The sequence below is a fragment of the Linepithema humile genome, chromosome 6 (genome assembly GCF_040581485.1).
Source record: "Linepithema humile isolate Giens D197 chromosome 6, Lhum_UNIL_v1.0, whole genome shotgun sequence".
NCBI classification, from domain to species: domain Eukaryota; kingdom Metazoa; phylum Arthropoda; class Insecta; order Hymenoptera; family Formicidae; genus Linepithema; species Linepithema humile.
Window position 1 is genome coordinate 16962204 of NC_090133.1, and position 20777 is coordinate 16982980.

Consider the following 20777-nt stretch of genomic DNA (forward strand, 5'->3'; position numbering starts at 1 on the left):
TATTTTCATTAATAATTAAATATATATATATTATGTATTAATAAAAATAAATATTATTTATGTAGTGAAGAAAATGTTACAATTTCCCGAAAGATGCCTAAACAATCCAGCCTATTTCTAATATAAAACGCTCCTGAGCCAGAGCTATCGGCGGCTCGGCCGCCAGCGGCCGAGCGGTAGTGGGGGAACAGGAGGCGTTGTCTCGGAAATCGGCCCGAAATGTGCAACTAATTCCGAGCGCTGATCCAGCAGATAGAGGTACTTACTAATAAGATCTAGCAAATGGACCATTTTACCCCGCGGTCCGTTTTACCTCACCTTCCCCTATACATATACATATAAATATATGTAAATATACTTTATTTTTTTATTGATTTTTTAGAAAATAATAATTTTTAAAATGAACGGGTACTATACTGCCGTGGTTGATGAAAAAGGTGCTGTCCACCAAAGGAGGACGGTTCGAAGAAAAAAGTTTGAGTCTATGCTTAAGTCTTAAGCTATGGATTGATTTCGATTTGTGAGATTTTCAGTTTTTTGTCAGTTATGTAGCAGGTCTAGTATTAGCCGCGGCCGGTATCGAGTAGCGATCAGAAGATGGTGTCTCCCCTGCAAGGAGCAAGAGGGGAGACAATTGATGTAATGATGCGAGAGAGAGTGAACACGTTGTAGGTGCAATAATAAAAAATTTATGATCTAGTTTGTGTTATTGTAAGCAAAAGCTCCCGGTCCCCGTTTCGTCATAAGAATAATCCCTACAGTTATAGTTGTAAACTAAATAAAATTTATAACATTTGTTCATAATAATTAGTGTTTTATTAACAATTTTCCCGACTTATGCCCCTGTCCGGAAACTTTTCGATGGCAGTGTATATTAAAAACCTTTCTATTGTAAATTGTGTTATTTGTGACGATCTAAACGTCCAACCATTGAAACATTTACCTTAAACCATTTATTATGATATTTTATTTGTAACGACACTGATGAAAGCCTAACATAGGCAGAAACGTTTGTCCTTGTAATTTTATAATATAATACAGTGCTCGGAATTAGTCTGAACATTTCAACCGATTTCCGTGGTATACGCCTCCTTTCCTCTCTTTACCGCGCGCGCCGCAGCCGCTAGGGCCAGCGCCGCCGAGCGTTAGGAGCGGCACTATCTGATTAGGTTCTGTGAGTAGGTTCTTCTCCCTATTTATTAAAATTTTAAAAAATTTATTAAAATTTATTAAAAATAAATTTTTATTTTTAAATTTATTAAGTGGAAATATTTCAATAGATTTCTACGTCACCCATGAGGTACTAATACTGACACGTTTTTCAAAAAGTGGTTTCTATCTACATTATTGCATCAATTGTTCATTCTCATAAAAGGTCAAGAAAATCTAATTAAGAAAATCTCTTTTATATATTTTTTTTTTAAATTAAGAATTTATTTTTATCTTTAGTGGAATAGGTCTACGGGGGAAACTACTTTTAAAAAAACGCGTCAGCATTAGTATCTTATGGGTGACGTGGAAATCTATTGAAATATTTCCACTTAATAAATTTAAAAATAAAAAATTTATTTTTAATAAATTTTAATACATTTTTTTAAATTTTAATAAATAGGGAGAAGAACCCACTCATAATCAGATAGTGTCCTAACGCTTGACGGCGCTGGCCCTAGCGGCTGCGGCGCGCGCGGTAAGGAGAGGAAAGGAGGCGTATACCACGGAAATCGGCTGAAATGTTCAGACTAATTCCGAGCACTGATATAATATATTGCATGAACAATTAACGGCTTTTTTCGCCTTTTTCTCCTGATTAAGTCTCCTCATATAGAGCTCCCGTAGCGTTCCCATAGAGCTCGCGGCCATGTTGGCACGTGGTTGCAATTTCTGGAAATGCGCCGAAATCCAACCTAATCCTATATATATATATATATATATATATATATATATATTTTTTTTTAAACAAATATTAATAATAATACTAAGGCTCCACTAAATTAACAATTAAGACTTCTGGGTACTCGCCGCGGCTATATTGGATCGTGGCGTCAGAGGCGAGGAATACGATTCATATCACATTCATTTTATGGTTGTTTATTAACTGTTAAGGAAAAGCATCGTTTTCGGACAATTTTACAAGTGTGCTAAAGCGATCTATAATGTTATTTCATCAAAATATCTTTTTATTTAAAAATGACACGCACTTCTAACGTGCCATTTCTCACCTCTGGTGTCACGATTCAATATAGCCCAGCGGCATTTCCAGAACTTGCACTCACTTAACTTGCAATCACTTAATAAAATACTTTAATTTTTCTTTCAAACAAATCAATACTCAATGCCTAACTCTATAAATCAAATCAGAAAGAAAGAGACAAAAAAAAAAAAGAAACAGAAAAAAGTGGAATACCAGAATATATATATAATGAAATCTATAAGAGCAGAATTATAAAAATTAACATAAACTAATTAAAAAATTTACACATTAATAAAATATTTTTAGTTTGCACGAATTAATAAGCTGATATCTTTCTCGAAAAAGGCACATATTTGTTAATATGTACTCATTTATCCTAAGTATAAATGGTATATGATAAGTATGAAGCACGTGGTGTATTGTATGGCTATAAACGTGTCCGTATGATGTTCATTTTTAATCATTTTCACTAACAAACTTTGTATTATATGTACACTAAAAATGTATAAGAGACATCACAGACTATTCTAATAATTTTGCGCGTATTATAGAACCACCATTCTACATGCAAAGTTCATGCAAACTGATACTCGTCATTCAAAAATAATGAAAAAAATAAAAATATATATATAATAAAAAATGAAAAAATTAGGCAATCAGAATACAATTAAATTGATGAGTAATTACACACAAATGTACTTACAATGCATATACAAATTCACTTCATTTCGCTACTTTATTTCATAGCGCGTCTTATTCAATAGGTGTCTTCGTACCACAATGTGAAAAATTTTTCCAACTAGTAACTTTTATACGCTTCTCCCCCTTTACCCTCCAATCACCAAAATCAACTAGCCATTCTAAAAAATTGTGCGTCTAGAATCAGTGATACCAATCACTAGTTGAAAGTTACTAAATATTATATAACGTCTAGGATTACGTTAAGGCACTAGATATGTAGGTATTCTCATCCGCCATTTTAGTTCCTACTAGATGGAGAATTATAGCGTATATAGTACTTTTCAAAAAAAGCTAACTACAAATATGAAAAATACAAAATATGAAACTTTTTACAAAAAAATGTGATATCAGAAAATGACGCCAAGTAGGACTAAAGAACTATGGAAAAAGTTGTAAACTATTTTTATAAAGACTCTTGTATATAAAGCTGTCATATATATTAATGTTAAATAACTAAATATTTAATTTACTTCTTTGATTGGAGTGTAGATTTTATCCTAAATAGTTTAAACCAATCGGAGAAGCAGATTTAGTTTTCTGATTAATATTAGATAACTTTTGTTTAGTACGCGTACCAAATATTTAATCTACTTCTTTGATTGGTGTACATTTTACCCTAAACAGTTTAAACCAATCGGAGAAGCAGATTTAGTTCTGGTTAACGTTAGATAGCTTAAACCAATCGGAGAAGCAGATTTAGTTCTGGTTAACATTAAATAGTTTAAATCAATCGGAGATTATAAAAATAAATAAGTTAATACGTAAAAAACAAAAAAATAAAAATATTAGAAAATAAAAATATTTAATTAAGAAATGAAAAAAATATATTAAAAAAATTAAAATAAAAAGATTTTTTTCAAAATGCAAAAAAAAACTTGGCGCTGCTACATTGAACTAGATTGTTAACTTACATGATGTCAACTTATTATTACATGATGTCAGTACACTGAATTACGTTGCTAACTTACATGATTAACTTATTTGTCAATTACATGTGTCAATTACTTGATGTCAATTTATTACATTATTATTCCTTTTTATTCTTTTATAATATTTTGAGGTTGTAGCAGAGAGAGAGAGAGCGCCAAGTTTTTTTTTGCATTTTGAAAAAAATCTTTTTATTTTAATTTTTTTAATATATTTTTTTCATTTCTTAATTAAATATTTTTATTTTCTAATATTTTTATTTTTTTGTTTTTTACGTATTAACTTATTTATTTTTATAATCTCCGATTGATTTAAACTATTTAATGTTAACCAGAATTAAATCTGTTTCTCCGATTGGTTTAAGCTATCTAACGTTAACCAGAACTAAATCTGCTTCTCCGATTGGTTTAAACTGTTTAGGGTAAAATGTACACCAATCAAAGAAGTAGATTAAATATTTGGTACGCGTACTAAACAAAAGTTATCTAATATTAATCAGAAAACTAAATCTGCTTCTCCGATTGGTTTAAACTATTTAGGATAAAATCTACACTCCAATCAAAGAAGTAAATTAAATATTTAGTTATTTAACATTAATATATATGACAGCTTTATATACAAGAGTCTTTATAAAAATAGTTTACAACTTTTTCCATAGTTCTTTAGTCCTACTTGGCGTCATTTTCTGATATCACATTTTTTTGTAAAAAGTTTCATATTTTGTATTTTTCATATTTGTAGTTAGCTTTTTTTGAAAAGTACTATATACGCTATAATTCTCCATCTAGTAGGAACTAAAATGGCGGATGAGAATACCTACATATCTAGTGCCTTAACGTAATCCTAGACGTTATATAATATTTAGTAACTTTCAACTAGTGATTGGTATCACTGATTCTAGACGCACAATTTTTTAGAATGGCTAGTTGATTTTGGTGATTGGAGGGTAAAGGGGGAGAAGCGTATAAAAGTTACTAGTTGGAAAAATTTTTCACATTGTGGTACGAAGACACCTATTGAATAAGACGCGCTATGAAATAAAGTAGCGAAATGAAGTGAATTTGTATATGCATTGTAAGTACATTTGTGTGTAATTACTCATCAATTTAATTGTATTCTGATTGCCTAATTTTTTCATTTTTTATTATATATATATTTTTATTTTTTTCATTATTTTTGAATGACGAGTATCAGTTTGCATGAACTTTGCATGTAGAATGGTGGTTCTATAATACGCGCAAAATTATTAGAATAGTCTGTGATGTCTCTTATACATTTTTAGTGTACATATAATACAAAGTTTGTTAGTGAAAATGATTAAAAATGAACATCATACGGACACGTTTATAGCCATACAATACACCACGTGCTTCATACTTATCATATACCATTTATACTTAGGATAAATGAGTACATATTAACAAATATGTGCCTTTTTCGAGAAAGATATCAGCTTATTAATTCGTGCAAACTAAAAATATTTTATTAATGTGTAAATTTTTTAATTAGTTTATGTTAATTTTTATAATTCTGCTCTTATAGATTTCATTATATATATATTCTGGTATTCCACTTTTTTCTGTTTCTTTTTTTTTTTTGTCTCTTTCTTTCTGATTTGATTTATAGAGTTAGGCATTGAGTATTGATTTGTTTGAAAGAAAAATTAAAGTATTTTATTAAGTGATTGCAAGTTAAGTGAGTGCAAGTTCTGGAAATGCCGCTGGGCTATATTGAATCGTGACACCAGAGGTGAGAAATGGCACGTTAGAAGTGCGTGTCATTTTTAAATAAAAAGATATTTTGATGAAATAACATTATAGATCGCTTTAGCACACTTGTAAAATTGTCCGAAAACGATGCTTTTCCTTAACAGTTAATAAACAACCATAAAATGAATGTGATATGAATCGTATTCCTCGCCTCTGACGCCACGATCCAATATAGCCGCGGCGAGTACCCAGAAGTCTTAATTGTTAATTTAGTGGAGCCTTAGTATTATTATTAATATATTTTTAAAAAAAAATATATATATATATATATATATATATATATATAGGATTAGGTTGGATTTCGGCGCATTTCCAGAAATTGCAACCACGTGCCAACATGGCCGCGAGCTCTATGGGAACGCTACGGGAGCTCTATATGAGGAGACTTAATCAGGAGAAAAAGGCGAAAAAAGCCGTTAATTGTTCATGCAATATATTATATCAGTGCTCGGAATTAGTCTGAACATTTCAGCCGATTTCCGTGGTATACGCCTCCTTTCCTCTCCTTACCGCGCGCGCCGCAGCCGCTAGGGCCAGCGCCGTCAAGCGTTAGGACACTATCTGATTATGAGTGGGTTCTTCTCCCTATTTATTAAAATTTAAAAAAATGTATTAAAATTTATTAAAAATAAATTTTTTATTTTTAAATTTATTAAGTGGAAATATTTCAATAGATTTCCACGTCACCCATAAGATACTAATGCTGACGCGTTTTTTTAAAAGTAGTTTCCCCCGTAGACCTATTCCACTAAAGATAAAAATAAATTCTTAATTTAAAAAAAAAATATATAAAAGAGATTTTCTTAATTAGATTTTCTTGACCTTTTATGAGAATGAACAATTGATGCAATAATGTAGATAGAAACCACTTTTTGAAAAACGTGTCAGTATTAGTACCTCATGGGTGACGTAGAAATCTATTGAAATATTTCCACTTAATAAATTTAAAAATAAAAATTTATTTTTAATAAATTTTAATAAATTTTTTAAAATTTTAATAAATAGGGAGAAGAACCTACTCACAGAACCTAATCAGATAGTGCCGCTCCTAACGCTCGGCGGCGCTGGCCCTAGCGGCTGCGGCGCGCGCGGTAAAGAGAGGAAAGGAGGCGTATACCACGGAAATCGGTTGAAATGTTCAGACTAATTCCGAGCACTGTATTATATTATAAAATTACAAGGACAAACGTTTCTGCCTATGTTAGGCTTTCATCAGTGTCGTTACAAATAAAATATCATAATAAATGGTTTAAGGTAAATGTTTCAATGGTTGGACGTTTAGATCGTCACAAATAACACAATTTACAATAGAAAGGTTTTTAATATACACTGCCATCGAAAAGTTTCCGGACAGGGGCATAAGCCGGGAAAATTGTTAATAAAACACTAATTATTATGAACAAATGTCATAAATTTTATTTAGTTTACAACTATAACTGTAGGGATTATTCTTATGACGAAACGGGGACCGGGAGCTTTTGCTTACAATAACACAAACTAGATCATAAATTTTTTATTATTGCACCTACAACGTGTTCACTCTCTCTCGCATCATTACATCAATTGTCTCCCCTCTTGCTCCTTGCAGGGGAGACACCATCTTCTGATCGCTACTCGATACCGGCCGCGGCTAATACTAGACCTGCTACATAACTGACAAAAAACTGAAAATCTCACAAATCGAAATCAATCCATAGCTTAAGACTTAAGCATAGACTCAAACTTTTTTCTTCGAACCGTCCTCCTTTGGTGGACAGCACCTTTTTCATCAACCACGGCAGTATAGTACCCGTTCATTTTAAAAATTATTATTTTCTAAAAAATCAATAAAAAAATAAAGTATATTTACATATATTTATATGTATATGTATAGGGGAAGGTGAGGTAAAACGGACCGCGGGGTAAAATGGTCCATTTGCTAGATCTTATTAGTAAGTACCTCTATCTGCTGGATCAGCGCTCGGAATTAGTTGCACATTTCGGGCCGATTTCCGAGACAACGCCTCCTGTTCCCTCACTACCGCTCGGCCGCTGGCGGCCGAGCCGCCGATAGCTCTGGCTCAGGAGCGTTTTATATTAGAAATAGGCTGGATTGTTTAGGCATCTTTCGGGAAATTGTAACATTTTCTTCACTACATAAATAATGTTTATTTTCATTAATACATAATATATATATTTAATTATTAATGAAAATAAACATTATTTATGTAGCAAAGAAAATATTACTATTTTTTGAGAGGTGCCTCAACAACCGAGCCTATTTCTTATATAAAACACTCCTGCGCCAGAGCTATCGGCGGCTCGATCGCCAGCGGCCGGGCGGTAGTGGGGGAACAGGAGGCGTCGTCTCTTAAATTGGCCCGAAATGTGCAACTAATTCCGAGCGCTGATTTAGAACATCTAGGCACATATGCACATCATTCCAGATATATTAAGTGCTAATTGGTTTCTCATTTTATGTTTTAAATATTTGTCTAATCAATTATTGGTTAATTACAGCATGAATCGCAAGTTGTGAATCTCAATTCACAGCAGCATGAATCTCAATTCACATATTTCAAGTCTTTTGAGTGACATGTTAATATTTTATATAAATTGTCCATTTTGTGCTTTGTATATTTAATGGATTGTATTAATAATATTATAATTTATGTATATTGAGGATGGTTGAATAATCAATCAAAGATAATTTTGTAAATATAAGAATTGTTGACCTCTGTGAAGTTGGCTACCCATTTTTCAAAATAAAAAAAAATGATTAGAGTTCTGGATGCCCCCCGAAGAGTTCTAGAGTTCTCAGACCATTTTAGAAAGAGTTCTGCCATAAAGTAAAGAAAACACCATTTGAAAAATCGGGGGGCTAACTTCACGGCGCCCCCCATTATGTAAAAAATCCAAATTTTTTTATAGTTCTGAGTAGATTTCAAATAGTTCTATAGTTCTAGATAAGTTTCAAAAATAGTTCTGCCCGAAATACTACGTAAATTAAATTTGAAATTCTCGACTTAGAAAACGAAAAATAGCGAGATCTCATTCAATTTTGATTTTAGCGTTTCGAGCCTTAAGGATAATCGTTAGAACTCGTGAGGGGCTATACAGAACTCTCAACAGAACTGCCGGTTACCAAGAAAAAATTTTTTTTCCTATAGGACAGAAATTTTTCAAATCCGAAACTTCAACCATCGAGAACTTTTTTATTTCGCCTCTGAGCGCTTCGAGTGTTAATAATTATCGTTAGAACTCTTCGGAGGGCGTCCAGAACTCTCAACAGAACTGCCGGTTATCGAGAAAAATTTTCATTAGAAATTTTTCGAATTCGAAACTTCAACCAAAAAATTTTTTCTCGGTAACTGGCAGTTCTGTTGAGAATTCTGGACGCCCCCCGAACAGTTCTAGCGATAATTATTAACATTCGAAGCGCTCAGAGGCGAAATAAAAAAGTTTTCGATGGTTGAAGTTTCGGATTCGAAAAATTTCTAAGTCCTACAGGAAAAAAAATTTTTTCTCGGTAACCGGCAGTTCTGTTGAGAGTTCTGTATAGCCCCTCACGAGTTCTAACGATAATTATTAACACTCGTAACGCTCAGAGGCAAAATAAAAAAGTTCTCGATGATTGAAGTTTCGGATTTGAAAAATTTCTGTCCTATAGGAAAAAAAATTTTTTCTCGGTAACCGGCAGTTCTGTTGAGAGTTCTGTATAGCCCCTCACGAGTTCTAACGATTATCCTTAAGGCTCGAAACGCTAAAATCAAAATTGAATGAATTCTCGCTATTTTTCGTTTTCTAAGTCGAGAATTTCAAATTTAATTTACGTAGTATTTCGAGCAGAACTATTTTTGAAACTTATCTAGAACTATAGAACTATTTGAAATCTACTCAGAACTATAAAAAAATTTGGATTTTTTACATAATGGGGGGCGCCGTGAAGTTAGCCCTCCGATTTTTCAAATGGTGTTTTCTTTACTTTAAATGGCAGAACTCTTTCTAAAATGGTCTGAGAACTCTAGAACTCTTCGGGGGGCATCCAGAACTCTAATCATTTTTTTCAATTTTGAAAAATGGGGGGCCAACTTCACAGAGGTGAATTGTTGACATACAATATCTCTTGTCGTAGCTTTTGCTAATGTCTAGCCATGTCCAATATCTAGTCATAGCCATTTTACATACTATTGAAATTTTTAAATTATTAAATTTTAATTGAGAGCGTTTTATAATTTATAAATATATGATTGGAAGAAATATTATGACAGCATTTGTCACGTTGTGCTTGTTGCAGTAAAAGACGTTGTCATATAAAGCTACAAAACTTATATAACAAAAGTTTCCTTTTTCTTAAATAAAAAACCTAATACACTTTCTCCTTGTTCAAATAACTATTTATAAACAAACATGCTAAATATTTATACAAGGTGTCCTTTTTCTCATTAATTATTGCGAAAATCGCAAAACGCGGTAGAGGACTTTTCTACTCGATTTAACCCGCTGTACACGAGAGCTGATTCACTTTGTGCGGGACACCCTGTATAATATTTTGACTAGCTATAAAAATATATGATAAAATTTAAGTTAAGATCGAGCAAAGTTTATTTAAAGCACACTACTATAATATCATTGTCTTAAATTCCATTGTCTGTCGCGTTGATTCCCCAGACAACACACATGTCCAAAATACATCCAAAGGATATCCAAAGAACGTCTTGTAATCCCAAAAACATCCTCGGGATATCCTCTGGATGTCTTTCGGATATGCTGTGCTGTCTGGGTCGCGATAGTCTCCGCGTACCTTTTTTTTCTTATACAGCAGCCTGTTCTTCACCAAGTTGCTAAGCCCTGACCTCGACGCATCTCGTTTGCCTCGCATGAAATTTTGTGTATTAGTTTCGCTTCTTTTTATATAAAACCGCCCACTCATTCCAGTCGATGTTATATTATATAGCAACCTTGTTGCGTAGCACATTCCGGGATACCATGTTTCGATGCACAATAAGGGAGTATACGCAGCCAAGCGAAAGAAAGAGGAATTAAAAGGCAACGAAGGCTTGCGAATACTACTCGCCGACCTTAATTTCGCGATGTTATCCGCGTCGAAGGTTCAAGACGAATTGCAATTTACCAGCGGCGATTTTGAGGGCACATGCAACGTCAGGTCGCGCTTGAATGCTAAGGAATAAAAATGCACAAAAGCTCTCTTGCTACAAGATTTCAAGAGACTTCTCCTTTCATGACTTTATTCAAGACAAGTTGTATTTTTTAAATTCTTATATTTGGACACATTATATACATACTTGATTTTCTTGTCATTATAAAAAAAAATGCGAAACTTCGATATTTTAGAAAAATGTATTTTAATTAGATAAAAGTGTTTCTTCTCTTGTACATTTTAGCACAAGAAGTAGGAGTTTTAAAGCTAAAAAATATAATATTTAAAGAATATAGCATGTTTATTTAAATAATCGGTATTGTATATTTATTTCGTCAACATTTTTAATATTATTCAAACAAAAACTTCTCCGTCTTTTTTTTAATAGTCTACTCATAATAGCAGAAAACATTTTTTGTGCACCCTGAACCGAGCTAAAAAAACTCCATATCAATTATGGATCCTTTTTTTCTAATCGCACTATTAGAGAAAATAGAAGCAGACGCGAATTCGAAGAGAAATAATTGTCCGTAGTTTCCTCGCCATTATAACGTTCCAGTTTACACAATGTTGTATCACGCGCTAAGCGACGAACGGTACCTATCAATCTACCCGAACGCAGAAGTAGTACTCTGTTATTTATTGCCATTTACTCGATCGTGTTTCGCGGTGCTCTCGCGCCGCATAATCGGTCGGTCGAATCGAGCGATCGAGAGGAGTGAATTAAGAACGCGCTTCCATTACGAAATAAGGGCGTTCTCCTTATGCCACATATACTTATTTCAGAGTCATACAGAGAAAGCAATCAGGAAATTATACGTAATCGTAGTAACAGTGGATCATTATGAGTACCGTTACAGCTTTACCATTCGCTTTCCGTTTCGCAGAATGTTGAGCATTCGTTTAAACGTATCGAGTGTATTCCAAATTCGTCTGTTAATCTTTTGCGCTTGCCAAATTGCTTTATTTAATAAAAAAGCTTAAGTATATTTTTATATCGGAAAGCATAAACTCGTTCAATATTCCTTTAATACAAATCCTAAAAATTGACATGCAATAAAAATAAAATAACTACAAATTTAGTAAAATATGATTATTATAGAAAAAGTTATATTATTTTTGAAGAACCGTCGCAGGAAGTTAATGCGAAATTTTCATTTTTCTTAAAGAAATTAATTAGTGAGAGACCTACATGAGAGACAGTTAAATTGTACACCGATCTCAGATAGAGATACATAAAGTATACACCGAGGAGCATAAATGAGATCCCTTTCGGTCCTTTTCGGTGTAGATAGGTGTAGATGAGCGCGTCATTGATGGGTTGTCGTCACACCTATATCCAAAAGCCAATGGCGCGCTCTACACCTACTCTCTAAATTTCTTAGAGTGAAATCTAACTCCAAACGAGTGGATATTCACTTCAAGCAATAGTGAAAATACTGCCACTCGTAAATAGTAAAAATTCACTTTTCACAAAAGTGATTGTTTAATTCTCACGTAGAGTAATGTATTACTCGTTCCGGCGTGAATTCACTCGATCAGAGAATGAAATCTTCTTCGTTGGTAAGGCGTTTATTTTAACAGTTCTCTTAAAAACAGTGAGATTGCACTCTTCATGTGAATGAAATATTCACTCCACACTGCATAGAGTGAAAATATTCGCTCTATAAAATAAAGTACACATAATTACTCTACTTTGCAGAGTGAAAAATTTACTCTACAACAAAAAGAGGAAAAATTAACTCCGTATAAATGAAAAGTCACTCTAATTCAAGCGACACGAGTCACTCATCAGTCACTCAATTTTTCGAGTGCGTTATCACTCTAAGAAATTTAGAGTATCTACTCCGAAAATAAACCTCATTTTTGCTCCTCAATGTACGAAAAGTTGAGTACATTGTTCTCACATATGGAGAATCATAATGTATTGATAGAAATTATTAAAAAGAAAAGAAGAGAGAAAAAATATTAAAGCGCGAGTGGCTAAGCCGGGAATTAAACCCGGGATCTTCCGTTTGCCGGGCGACTGTTCTGACTACTAAACTATTCAGATCCCACGCTTCTAATATTTATCTCTCGCTGGATTAGGAAATAAACAATTCTGTAGGAGATAAACGCGTCATAATGCCCGCGTGATTTAAAATATGTACAATGGAAAGACTCATATAACTATTTAATTGTCTCTCACGCAGACTAATTAATTTCTTTAAGAAAAATTAAAATTTCGCACTAACTTCCTGCGATGGCTCTTGATGCTCTTCTATTATATTATATTTGATAGTTATCATATGAGCCTTTCCATTATATGTATTTTATATTATTTTTATTTTGTCAAACATCTTGAGATTTCTGCATCAGAAAAAAATTTAAATACTTGACTTCAATGCCAAAGAAAAAGTGCCAAGTATTAAAGTTTTCTATAACGATAATTAAAGTCATCGCATGAAATGTGTTGTTATCATCCCTATTTTTCACAGATCTTTATTACGCATCGCACATAAGCGTGCTGTATAAACAATTGATCACGCGCTGCTCAATTCGTGCTTTTCCCCCCACAAAACTCATTATTAATTTCGTAAATTAAAGCACGTCTTCCACGCAGTGGAATCGACGCATTAGTCGCGCTTCGTTTCGCAGGTGCATAAAATCGCCGATTCACCCTCTCCCGCAATCTCCTCCTTGTAGTGAGGTGTACGCGCAGTAAGGTATTCGAAGCAGTACGTAGGAAGCGAATGCCAGAGAGAGCATATGGCGCGATACAGTATGCAACACGTTCATGATGCAAAGGAATGAAAAAAGAAACTTCATTCTATCGTCGAGTCAGTTCTGAAGCAAGTGAATACTGAATGGACAAAATTCCAAAATATAAAATTCGAAAAATTGCAGTGCGTAAAAAACACGACTTGCGTAATTTAATCGAATTGTGGATTTAACGGTTCTCCATATAAATGTATAAAAATAAATATTATTATCTTCTAAATGGTTACTTAAAAATTTAATGGCATTTTAAATCTTACAAGTTAATATATCATTAGATTGTTGAAGAAGATTTTCTTAATTGTCGAATTGTCGAAGCTAATAAAGTCACGAAATTGACCAAACAAATAAAAACTGTAAAAAAATTGCACATCGCTCTTTAATTTTTTTAATAGAGAATTGTCGTTTTTAAACGATACAAAAATTAATGAGAATTATAAGAAATATAACTTTTATTTTCTTACGAATTTTCTGCCTTATGTAGTATTGGTTATCGTATATAGGTCAAACAACTCAAGCGCAGTTCCAATGAAGACATACGTCGGACGTTGGTTTTGTTCCTCTTTTGTATTCAGTTTCAAAGATTATGCTACTTTCTCAGTCGGCGCTTTAGTTACGCTTCGTTCCGCAGGTGCACAAAATCGTCGATCCCTCCTCGCGCGCGCGACCGCGTCGCGTAATATGCAATCATGTTGCACATATTATGTGCAGGAAAGGGTCAGAAGTACGGATAGCGTAACATCGGGACAATTCAGTGTATAGAATCATAAAGAAAGAAGCGTGAAGAAAGAGAGGGAGAACAAAAGCGAGAGGAAGCAGCTTAAAAATCAGACTCGATGTTACAACTCGATGTTGTAGTCTACTGAAGGTTTTTTGCGTAAGTCAAGAATCAACGAAGCGCGAATTTAAGTTTTCTGTGTTTCGTTAAAAGGAACACGACGATACATTTCCTGAAAGTGATCTCGCTAAAATGCGAGATTTTATAACAGAAGTATACTCATAACTCAAGGTCTATTTAATGTCTCGAGTTTTTTATTAAATCAACTGGTTAATAGCTATTCAGGAAGCTATTTTTTATATTTCATGTACAAAAAAATTAAAAAATTATTTCTACTTAAAGAAAAATGTGTCTTTTCTTCAAGTAACTTGTATCAAATATATTTTAAATAAAAAAATTAATTTTGGAATTCAAAACATTTTTTAAATACTTATAGTAGATATAGTAATTTTTGAACTTAAAGATAAGACACTTGTAATAAATTTATAGCAAACGTAATGAAAATTGCTGCTGTCTAATATAAAACTAATTTCATTTTTCGAGGAAAGTCGAATGACATATTTCATTACATGTCTTATGAAATTGGAATTATGAATCCGTAGGATGAAAAAGAAAGAAAAAATAGCGTCCTGTGGGCGCTGACCTTAATCACGCGATGTTATCCGCACCGTTCAGGCACGAGACGCGAAGTTGCAATTTACCGGAGGCGCGCATCGAGGATGAAAGACGCAAAGGACGAAGGGCGACGAGGGGGGTGAAGAAAACGAAGGAAGGGAGGGACAGAAGGGGGCAGAAGGTAAAGGTGAAATAAAAGGAACTACCAATTAAATTTCTTTCGTTGGTCTGCGCGCGACGACCTCGTCTTGCCGCTTCTTGTCGCACTCTTTTCTGCAGCGGTTGCATTTTTTTTCACCGCGATTATGCGGGCGCCACCTGCCCGCACGTGACTCGCGCGCTGCGAGAGCGGAGCGGAAACGAGCGCGTGCAAGTTGCGATGAACTGGCGTAATTGTGATAATGATATCCGACAGCATACACTGCATAATTTATCGCGCCCAGGCCAAGCGATACCGGAGTCTGCGCGCTTGTAGCTACTAAGTAATAAACTGAAGGTTTATCCAGGTGAACGTGAACTTTTTGCAATAAGGCCACGCGAGACGTTTTGAATTTCACTATAATTGAATTCTGCTGTACATCTTGCACTCTTGTTCAAATTAAATTTGCAATTACTTTTTAGTTTAGATAACACAAAATTTGAGAATATCAACTTCTTGTTCTGAGCAAACATATTACAAAATTGATGAAAAAGAAAGCAAGCAATTAGTTCTGGTCAAAACCTTTTATTTTTTAACATAAGACATAATATATCTCTAACTCTTTATTTTTATTTTATATAAATAAATTATCTAAATTGTATACTAAATAAACTATTTTGCATGGTTCTAAAAATTTTCATTTACGATTATTATTCAAAACTATTTCGTATTGTTCATTGTGTTTCAACTAGCAATTAATATGACAAAATATAATTTTAGTATAATTTTTTTTTCTTAATTATAAATCTATATTTCCATAAAAAAATATATCTCCCTTAATCTATTTAATTACCCTCAATCTATCTTACTCTTCGTTTCAATAATAAAAGTTAATAATTGGACTGTGCTGATGTAAACCGACTTAACGTGCCTGACGTGTGACTCGTCGAGAGAATCGGTTCTGCCTTTTGCAAGACATTTCAGTAACCCTACTCCCGAGATAACATATGAATGCGACGCTCGAACGCGACTGCTGATTCGTATGTGCGACGAGGGATGAATTTTATTCGCGCTGCATGCACGAGGCACAGAGCACAATCACCGACGTGAGATGCACATGCGACCGATGCGACCAGAGCGTGGGCCCTCGATAAACAGCGGTGCTTGAATAAGAGTGATCGGCGCCGAGTAATTAGCGACCGTGCGTATGTCGGACACGTGTGTAAACGCGGCGGCGTGTGTTCGATTGGGAAAGAATGCCATTTGGAATAATTAATTTTCTGACATGCACGACGCTACGACATGATCGTAGCATAGAGACTTGAAAGACTCACCTCGTGTGAAACGATCGATTCTCGGGACAATGCGGCATTTCTCCATTCAATTGAATTATCCTGAAACATACCAAAGTAATTTTGAAGAGTACTTCTTAATGAAAAACAATCAGATAAAATTAAATGTCTGAAAAATTGCATTCTTTCTAATGCGTTTTGCCGCAGCTAAAAACATGTCATTTGACATTAATAATGTACAGAAAACAAAATGTCAGCATTGACAAATTGATTTTTTATTTGATAAAAAATTAATCAAATTTAATAAAAATTTAATTTAAACATGATACAAAAATTGATCATATTTGTCAATCTATCAACATTGCTAACATTTTGTTTTCTGGGTTATTCGATTGTCAAGCTATACAAAGTATGTATCGTTATATCTTTTTTATATTTTGAAATTTATTATTGTGTGTGTGTGTGTGTGTGTGTGTGTGTGTGTGTGTTCCGATTATTAATCGAGCGAATCAATTATTAAAACCCGACACTTCGCGCGTCATAAGCCAAGAATGGGATACTGTTACACATTTGCCATTGACCGTGACCATTTAATGACCTTGGCTCTCTCTGTAAGCAAATTAAACAGTATACATACGAGGGCAGTCTGAAAAGTTCGCGGAGCGACATCTGTAAGTCAACAGTAGAGTTTTAAATTTTAATTGGTTGTACAACTTCACTCTTCATATGAACCACAGTGTAAGAATATAAGGTGATTTCACGGCAACAAATTTTTGTGATTTTCCTGTCATTGTTCCACATTGAACCGCTAGATGGCTACGTGTTGAGGGACTTTAAATATATATACAGGGTGTCTGGCAATAATCGCCCCACCGGTCATATACAGGTAGAGGAGGTCAAATCGAGTAGAAAAGTCCTTTACCATTTTTTTATTTTTGTAATAAGTACTAAGTAATTAACGAAAAAAGATTGGTGAATCCGTGCAAGTAAAGCGCGCGCAGCGAGAAGGACATCCCACTGCTATGCGATCACTAGGCGCGCGATGAAGCGTTGGGAGGAGCGCTCTACAAATGACAATGGCAACATACGAGCGACGCGTAACGCTAGATCCTTGTGTCCTAGTGATCGCGTAGCAGTGGGACGTCCTTCTCACCGCGCGCGCTTTACTCGCGCGGATTCGCCGATCTTTTTTCGTTAATTACTCAGTACTTATTATGAAAATTAAAAAATAGTAAAGGACTTTTCTACTCGATTTGACCTCCTCTACCTGTATATGACCGGTGGGGCGATTATTGCCAGACATGTATATACATATATTGAAATTTTATTAAAATTTTATTGTCCTGCGGAACTTAATTATAAATATTCATTTTCTTAAAGAAACTTAATTTTCTATAAAAACTGGAATACATTATTAATTATTTTTTCTGCATATTTAACTAAGAATAATTTGTTATAAAAAAATAAAAAAATATTTTGTCAGTAATATATATTTTTATACACAATGTTAAAAGTTTTATTTTAAAAAATTTGTATTATTTAGGACTATAATTATATATAGATGTGCTTTAGAGATTCATCGTCTATCCTTTTCTATCCACGTCTATCCACATCTTCTATTCTTTTTTACTTGGGATCTTGCACCAACGTGACATCTTGTGTGACATGCCTTAACTAATGACATCTTGATCACAGATTTTTTGATAGAATACAATGGTCGTGAAATCACCTTATATTCTTACACCGTGATATGAACCCATGTAAAATGTGAAATCCATCTGTCAATTGTTTCTTTACTTACAAGCCATTCAAAGTTAACGTGTCAGTGTGTTTTAAATGGAAAATTTGAAACATCGTGTTGTAATAAAATTCTTTGTTAAGAAAGGTTTAAAGGCAATGTAAATTCATATTGAAATGGTAAATGTGTTAGGAGAATCTGCTCCTTCAAAAACAATGGTTTGCAAGTGGGCACTTGAGTTTCAACGTAGTCGTACAAGCATTGAAGACGATCTCCGCAGTAGACGCCCAAAAAGTATTACAACACCGGAAATCATTCAACAAATTCATGACATGGTATTGGATGACCGGCGAATAAAAGTGCGTAAGATTGCTGAGGCCATGGGTATCTCAAAAGAACGTGTAGGTTATATTTTACACGAAGAATTGCATATGAAAAAGCTTAGTGCAAAATGGGTGCCGCATGCTAAGAATTGATGAGAAACGGAATCGAATGCGATGAAAAAAATCAACGAATTAAAATATGAATTGTTGGAACATTCACCTTATTCACCAGATTTGGCTCCTTCCGACTTCCACCTGTTTCCAAAACTGAAAAACTTCCTCGCTGGTAAGCGTTTTTCCAATGAAGAAGTGATTGCAACCGTAGACGAGTATTTTGCAGACCTTCCGCAAAGTCATTTCAGGGATAGGATACATTTATTAGAGAAATGCTGCACTAAGTGTATTGAAGTTAAAAGAAATTATGTTGAAAAATAAAGCCATTTCTAGAACTATAACAGGTCTATGAAGTTAGCACCACCATTTTTGAAAATTAAAAAAACAAAAGTTGTGCTAGATTGTGCTACGTTGTGCCGCAAACCGCATTTCGATATTTCCAAAAACAACCCGAAAGATCGAAAAAAACAATTTTAAGACCCAGCACCGCCATTTTGAAGGCCTAGCACAACCTAGCACAATCATTACTTTTTCATTCTGACAAAATGGCGGTGCTAGGCCTTAAAATCGTTTTTTTTTTCGAATTTTCGGGTTGTTTTTGGAGATATTGAAGTGCGGTTTGCGGCACAACGTAGCATAATCTAGTACAACTTTTGTTTTTTTAATTTTCAAAAATGGCGATGCTAACTTCATAGACATAACTATAACTTATTTTTTTCATTTCCGCTCCGCGAACTTTTCAGACTGCCCTCGTATATGTTGCACTCGCGAATAATGCGCGTATGCGTAAATAAAAACTCAATTTAAGACACTGATTTAATCAGTACAGCACTATTTACAAGTGATACAAAGAGCAATTCTTAAACACTCGTCCTCGAGACCAACCGCCGAAGATCAACCATCACTCCAAACTATGCAGTTTACACCACAATTACGCGACGCTTCTCGATCTCGCGGCATATTTCTGACACAGCTTCTCCCAAACGAGTGTAATACCGGACGATGATATGTATATAGCAACACAACTACTGCTGTTTAGTTATTGCTGTTATAAATATTAATTGTTACTGTTTTATTAAAAATATAAGAATTTTTTATACAATAAAACAGATTTCAATACAATTGTATTAATGCAGACATATTTGTTATTAATATTATTATAAATTATTTTAAAATATATATAATTTAAAAAGTTATGCATTTTTGAAATGCAATAAATGTTGTTCATTTACCAATAGTATCAAAAAATAAATGTGGCTATGTAGTTTTTATTTTTTAATAAATGCAGAGAGCTGAGTTAATTAGAAATCAATAAGTGTCCCCCATGGAAAGCGTCAGGATAACCACTTTCAGGTATCTCGCAGGTAAAAGTATATGCATCGATGAAACATCGCAGTGGGTAAGTTATCGTACCTCGAAAATGAACCTAGTGAGCTTGAAGATAATTGAAGACGCCAATATAACCGAACGTCGGTGACTGAATTTTCAGCATCACAAAAGTGCAGAAAATTTGTAATTAAAACAATATTTTACAAAAACTGATTTAATCAATATAATTTATCTATTAAGACTTTAATTGAGATAATAAAATACACAAAAAATCCATTGATATTTAATAGCATAAAAAAGATTATTTTCATACAAATAAAATTAAAAGAAAAATTGGAAAATAAATTTTATACAAATTTGAACAATTACATATAATATTGTAAACAAATGGAATAAAACGTAAAAAATCGATTAAAGCATTGTATAATCTCAAGAGGCAACATTAAGATGAAACTATCAATCTAATATAATATATGTAAAGGTTATAAAAAATAAATTTTTATAGGCTTTAAAGGTACGTGACATTATGATTTAATTGCTAAAAATGTCTTTCGCGTGAAAGACTTTATCCGCGTAACGATCTTGTCTGCTGAAATGATAAATGGATTTCGGCATTCGTGACCAAGAAACTACTAATGGAAACCACAACCCGTGTAATCAAATAAGTTTCCTATTTTTTTCTTCTTTAAACGCAATCGTTAAAGTAATATCTAATCAGTTTCTTAATTGCTAAAACTTGGTATTATTATACCAAGATTTCATCTACATAAATTGTATTAAAACTGTGTTATAACGCGAACAGTTATACGACACGATGTGAAAAATTCATTACCACAACTACTTATCAAATCAAGACTATGCGTTGATTATATAATGACTAAACGCTTGGTCTGTAATTTAATACCTGAGCTATACATCGTAAAG

The 20777-nt window shown here is 33.6% G+C and overlaps 1 protein-coding gene across 9 annotated transcripts in view; it reads right to left on the minus strand.

Annotated features, from left to right (window-relative positions):
* Positions 1-20777, minus strand: part of LOC105676895 (uncharacterized) — a 300604-nt gene that overhangs the window by 49917 nt on the left and 229910 nt on the right. For 7 of the 9 annotated variants that reach the window (XR_010890770.1, XR_010890769.1, XR_010890771.1 and 4 more), the window contains exon 9: positions 16392-16451. Coding sequence is in view for 3 of the 9 variants with exons in the window: in XM_067357335.1 (XP_067213436.1) it covers positions 16392-16437 (46 nt within the window). In the remaining 6 variants the exon portion in view is untranslated. Of the gene's footprint in view, positions 1-2894; positions 3815-16391; positions 16452-18630; positions 19484-20777 lie in introns of those variants that run through there. The other 2 variants (XM_067357336.1, XM_067357337.1) reach the window with 2 other exon arrangements.